This window comes from Bos indicus x Bos taurus, chromosome 12 (assembly GCF_003369695.1).
Source record: "Bos indicus x Bos taurus breed Angus x Brahman F1 hybrid chromosome 12, Bos_hybrid_MaternalHap_v2.0, whole genome shotgun sequence".
Classification (NCBI taxonomy): Eukaryota; Metazoa; Chordata; class Mammalia; order Artiodactyla; family Bovidae; genus Bos; species Bos indicus x Bos taurus.
In genome coordinates, this window is record NC_040087.1 from 31676930 (window position 1) to 31683015 (window position 6086).

General features: G+C 48.7%; 1 protein-coding gene across 10 annotated transcripts in view; it reads right to left on the reverse strand.

The window, feature by feature from the left end:
* PAN3 (poly(A) specific ribonuclease subunit PAN3) overlaps positions 1–4642 on the reverse strand; it is a 123233-nt gene extending 118591 nt beyond the window's left edge. For 3 of the 10 annotated variants that reach the window (XM_027557515.1, XM_027557512.1, XM_027557511.1), the window contains exon 1: positions 4052–4638. In XM_027557515.1, the coding sequence (XP_027413316.1) occupies positions 4052–4505 (454 nt within the window). In that variant the 5' untranslated portion in view covers positions 4506–4638. Of the gene's footprint in view, positions 1–1531; positions 1808–4051 lie in introns of those variants that run through there. The other 7 variants (XM_027557510.1, XM_027557509.1, XM_027557514.1 and 4 more) reach the window with 5 other exon arrangements.
* Between the last annotated feature and the right edge of the window lie 1444 nt (positions 4643–6086).

Consider the following 6086-nt stretch of genomic DNA (forward strand, 5'->3'; position numbering starts at 1 on the left):
GGCTAACTGTAGACTTATTACTAATATTCAACTAACAACAGCAACTAACCCTGACCCCTCACTATGTGCCAGATAATGCTCTGATAGGGTTATATTCAAGCCTGTCACAACTCTGAACTAGGTACTAATATTACCTCCATGTTTAAAAATGAGAAAAATAGAGGCTTAAAAGTTAAAAACTCAAGATCACAAAGTAGACAGGAGAGCCAGGTCCATCTTAGATGTGCCTTATTCCAGAGCCTTCACTACTAATTAAATTAGCAGAACTGAAAATAAGTCTGTTTTGGTAAAATAAATCTATTGGGTTTCAAATAAAGTAACATATATAAAATACAAATACTGAGCTGCTAAAAACTGAGCATCTTGAAGATGAAAAGTCTAGCTGGCTGAGAATATTAGAATCACATCATTAAAAGGTCAAGAATCAGCAACTCAATTAAACCACCAAATCAAACCACACTGAACCTTCAGAAGATTCGAATTCCAAAAGAAATACGAAATCTCTAACACTTTAAAAAAGAATAATAAACAAACTGCTATTTTCCCAATAATCCTGAATGCCAGAATACGTTCACTACCATACCGCCTGGTCAACCAAAGAGCTATAAGTGTAATACTTCTGTACAGATAAAAAGTAGGCAACAAAGGAAAGTACAGTTCCTTTACGAGACTGAAACACCACTGCAACCAAGCATACTAAAAATAAAGCCTTTCTGCTTCAGTTTTCCAAAGCTTGCAAAGTAAGGATAAAATCTCCTCTTGCATTTACCTTTCAAGTTTTCACACAATCTGAAACACTACCAAAACAATTCAAGTACTGAAAGCAAGAGTCAAAAACTCAAAGGCCAAGAGGAGCCAGGCTTGTAAGTTACCTAGTCAGTAGTAAGGCAAAAATGGAGTCTTGCCCAGCCAACACACCTAATTCTAATATAGAAAAGAGCTGCCCTTCAAAGAAAGTCAGAAATCTGTAGTTTACTGTTAAACCTGATTTTTTAAATGTTGTCAACTAATTCAGTTACAATCCAACACATGCAAATTAAAAACATCAAATTATATCATAAATTTTAGGCACCAAAAAAGCTAAAATTATAAGATGGCTAATATCAAGTGCTGGGGAGAACGTGAAGCAACTTGAAATAACTTGAACTCTCATACTCTGCTAGACTGAATGTAAATGTGATACAATCTTTTCAGAAAACTGTCTGAAATCATCTACTTAATTCCACTCCTAACATAAATTCATAGACTTGAACCAAAAAACATGTTCAAGAATGTTTAAAAGAGTGCTCTTAATAAACAAAAATTGGAAACGTACCATCGGCCACTAACAGCAAAATGAGAATATAAAATAAGGTACATTCATATGATGTGTAACACCAGGCAAGAATGAGACTAAAAGGTTGCTCCCACATAACTGATCTTACAAATATGCTTAAAGAAAAGAGGCCCACAATGTTCTTATAGAGCTCAAAAAAAAGAATGAAAAAGTGAAAAATGAATCGACAACGTAGTTCATGAAGTCAGTGGTTACCTCTGGGAAAGGAGTGACTGCAAAGGTAGGAAGAACAGAACTTCTGCAGGTCCTGATTGAGTTCTATTTCCTGATCTGAGTACTGTTATGAGCTGTTTTCATCTTGTGAAAATTCCAAATTTTATGGTCTATATACTGTTCTGTAGGTGTGTACACTTCAACAAAAACTTTAAAACACACACGCACAGCTCCAAGATACCCAAGGAGCCCAAAGGATTTCTACATGTGGACCCAGCTTATCAGAGCAGATATGTCTGACATCCCAGCTCAAGAAATAGTCCACATTCTTACACCTAAAGAAGAGCAAAGGAAACAAAGTAAAAGCAATATAAAACTGTATCAGTAGTAAGTAAAAAAAAAAAAAAACTGTATCAGTGACTCTACCTGATCAACAACTAACAAAATTTAAATTTCTCCTAATAACAACACCTCTCAGAATGTCCTCCCTTTTAATTGCCTCATACATTTCCCAAATCAAGTGTCTCATAAAATAGAGTATAATACAGTGAAACGTAGAAACTAGATCAAAAATTAAATAATGAAGTGTAAAAAATTCAATGCAAGCATTAAATCACCAACACAATCCTGTTCCCTGATTCCTGAACAACCTAACTTGACTGGCCACTCACTGATAGGAGACAATTTTATCTCACCCAAAGGAGTCACAACCTAGACCACCCGCGAGTTACCAAGAAGCCTACAGCAGACAAGAGGAGCCTCGGGCTTCACCCAGTTGAGTTAAAACAAGTCCCACAGAATCCAACTACATAATGCAGCTACTTAATCAAGTAACTGTTAAATGACTAAACGTTGACTTCAAAATGCCTTCACAGCACTGACTGCCTGTCCTCTCAAGAACCTACCTCCCAAACACGTTTGGTTCCTGAGATATGAAATGGTCCACACCTTTGAGTCATTGCTAGTATTTCTCCTCCATCTCCAACCTCACTTGTTTACAGCCTGTCCTAACTTTCATGTCCCAAATGTATCACATCTGTGTATTACAAAATCCTAGAAATACCACATATTAAATTGAATACCTCCATTTTTTTAACATGCCTCTTTCTGTAGGTAATAAAACCACTGTTCAGTTTCTCTGCTTACTCATCAAACATAACGAATTAATCTGAGCCACAACTCAATACATCCAGCAAACTTACCTAGAAAATGCAAAGTTGCTGCTCCAACGTGATAAAACTCCACCAATAAAGTAACCATTCTGACAAAACATTTTAAGTTACAAATTAATTCTTCTTAGCATTTCACCGTCACCAAATAACATCCGCACTTAAGTCAGACCCATCAGAGCAAAAGAAACAATCTTTAAAACACACACTAACACATACACCCATCTCTAGAAAGACACTTAATAATCCTCCCAGAACAAATAACTGCTAAAGCATCAAGCCAAATACTTAAGACCATTTACAGTTTAAAAAAACAAGTTCTGACATCCAAGTTAAGCAGCCTATCAAATGAGTTTCAAATCTAGTAACTTTTTAGAATTCCCAAGGAAGTAGGATTTTCCCACTTGGTTTAGAAATGCTCAATACACTCAGAAACAAACAAGGAAAAACTCGACACACCTCTACTTCTCAAGGGCAACCTTTTGTAAACCAGATTACACTTTTAGGCTTATTATTAGAACTGCAAACTCCACTCACTATCAACGAACAAGTTACAAGGTAACAGATGACAAGTGAAGAAAGGCCCGCTGCCCTAAGAGAGCCGAATTCGAGGGCTCAGTCGCACACAAATGTGCGCGGCTCATGGCGTGGCACGTTTCCGAGGCTGCGAGCTGAGGGTTCGCTGGATACAAAGTAGTAGAAGACAAGCGAAGTAGAAGACACCTCCGGACACCCTGCAGACTCCCGCCAGCTTTCAAGAAAACTGCGGAAATGCAAGTTTGGGTGAAATCCCGACTCAGACCAAGCACGCGAGAGACGGCTGTTTGTCGGTTCGCTCCCGATTCCTTAGAAAGCATTTCCTGCCTGGAAAACCTCTCTCCCAGAAGCCTTGCACACACACACACAGAAAAAAGAAAAAAGAAGAAAAAAAACTTTTTCCGCTCTTCCAATCCACTCCTGGAAGCCGCGGAGCCCGCCCCGACCGGCACACACCCACCGGGGGACCCCTCCGCTCGGCCCGGGGCGCGCGCGCACACACACTCACAGGTGCCGGCAAACCCGGCCCCTTTCCACACCCCCCGGAAGCGACACCCCCATCTCCCGCACGCCGCGGCCCATCCCCCGTCCTCCCCGCCCCCACCCACACCCCCGCCCCCCCAAAACTCCACCGCCCCCCGTTCCCGGGGAGCCGGCCGGCCCTCGCCGCCCGGGCGGGCCAAGAGCTGTGGGGAGGGGAGGCAGGAAGACGGAAGGAGGCCCCAGGCCCCGGGCGTAGGCCTCTCGGAGCGCTTAGGGAGGCGAAAGCTGAAGGGAGAGGGGGACCCCGCGGGCCAGGCTTCGGCGCCCCCTGCCCCCGCTGCCCCGAAGCCCCCCGCCCCCGGGCCACACTCACTTGCCAGCCGCGGCCCGTCGAGGACGCCACTGTTGCCACCTCCGCCTCCGCCGGCTCCGGGCCCGGGGCCCCCCAGGTCCGGCTTCTTGGGCCCCGCGGGCGGCCCGGCTCCTCCAGCCGGGACCGCTCCGGGCGGGAAGCCGGCCGCGGGCGCGCCCGCCAGAGCCAGGGGGACGCTGTTGCTATGGAGGCCGAGGCCCGGCGCGGCCCCGGCGGCCGGGTCCTCATGCAGGAACTGACACTCCTCCCCGTAGAAGCACGTCTTATCCTTGGCGTAGTAGCGGCAGTACTTCAGCTTCACCCCCGCCGCTGCCGCCGCCGCCGCCGCCGCCCCGCCGGGGACGCCCCCGACCCCCGGCGGGGCCACCGCCACTACCGCCGCGGCCGCCGCCAGCGAGGAGGACGCGGAGGAGGCGGCGGCCGAGGGGGGCGGGAGGCCGCCGCCACTGTTCATGGCAACGCCGCAGCCTCGTCTTCCGCCGCCGCCACCATAGACTGGGGAGGGAGGGACGGCGCTGCCGGGGGGCCGGAGAAAAGCCCGGGCGGGCGGGTCTGTCCCGCTGCGGGAGCCGGAGCCGCCCGGGGAGGGGGGGAGGGGAGGGGAGAGGGGAGGGAGGAGGGGGCAGGAGGGAGGGGCGGGGAGGGGGAGAGTCGGGAGTCTCTCTCACTCACTCTCGCCTTCTCTTTTCTTAAAGGGGCCGCGCGCGGGACGACGGGGTGGGTGCGCGGGCCCTCTGACAGGGACTTCGAGGGCGCGGGCTCGGGTAGTAGGGGGAGGGGAAGGGGGCGGCGGCTGCAGCGAACGGGCGGGGAGGACGGAGGGGCCGGTTTATTTTTAAATTCTGCCTCCACTCGCTCTCTCGCGCTGTGGTTCCTCCGAGTTGTTTATTCCCTTTTCCTCTTCCTGAGACGGCCGTCGCCGCTGCGCCTGCGCGCCGGGGGCGCGGGGCCTTGTGGGTAGCGGGAGCGCCAGCGAGGGAGGGGGACTCCTGGCCGGGCGTCGGTTGGACGGGCGGGCGGTGGGCGGTCGGCTGCGGCGCTTCTCCGACGCCGAGCTGGCTGGGGGAGCGTTCTCACGAGGCGACAGGCCTTCCCGCTTTCGTTTGTCCTCTTACTTGTAAAGCCAGAGCGTCATTTCTTAATTGAAACGACGAAATTTACGGAATATGATGGTCATTTCTTAGGTGGGGGGGCGCACCTGACGCCGGAGCCCAAGCCCTGCCTCTGCTGGGAGAGGAGCTCCGTCCGTTCGTCGCACTTCCGCGCCTTCACTTTTTCCCCACCCTCCTCTTCCCCCCCCGCCCCCCCCCCCCAATCCCTCCGTTCCCGCTGAGGGTGAGGAGAGCTACAGAAATGATTGCCTAAAACTCCTGGGCCTTTTATCAAAAAAAAAAAAAAACTGGAAGCAGAGGAGGTTGACTCAGGCAAACCCCCAGCTGAGTACAGCACCTGTTTTCTCTATTTATATTACTGAAAGCCTCCAGTAAAATATTATGAAAAAAAATAAGATGCCACCTGGGGACAGCGCTGCAGAGGCAGCCCCTGAACGTTTCAGTTCTACCTGCGCCCGGGGTTCTTTTCTCCAGTCTAGTCTTGATTCGAAATTCATTTTCAAAGGATAGGGTTTTTCGCGCATCCGTTGCTAATGTTATGCTCCGCTGTATTTTAAAAAAAAGTTTGCAAGAGTTTTTAAAGAGTTGCTATGAAGGGAAAGTAGTATTTTAGTTTTTCTCCTCTGCAGTCGATTTTCTCAAAAGGCAGTTGGAAGGGAGGGGAGACGTTGGCGGTATTTGCGGCAAACAGCAGAGGTCACAGAAGAACGAAGAGAAGCCAGTGTACCACACTGCAGAAGGAGCGGGGGTGGGGAGTGCATTTCATAACCCACAAACGGGTAAACCTGGTGATGTTCCTTAGCTAAACTAGAATTAACATTGTATTACGTCTCCCTGTTTAAAAACATTTTCACATGTATGTCTGTTCAACAAATGGTTATTAATGCCTGTTACGTGTACCAGGAACTGAGCTCAGAGCTGGG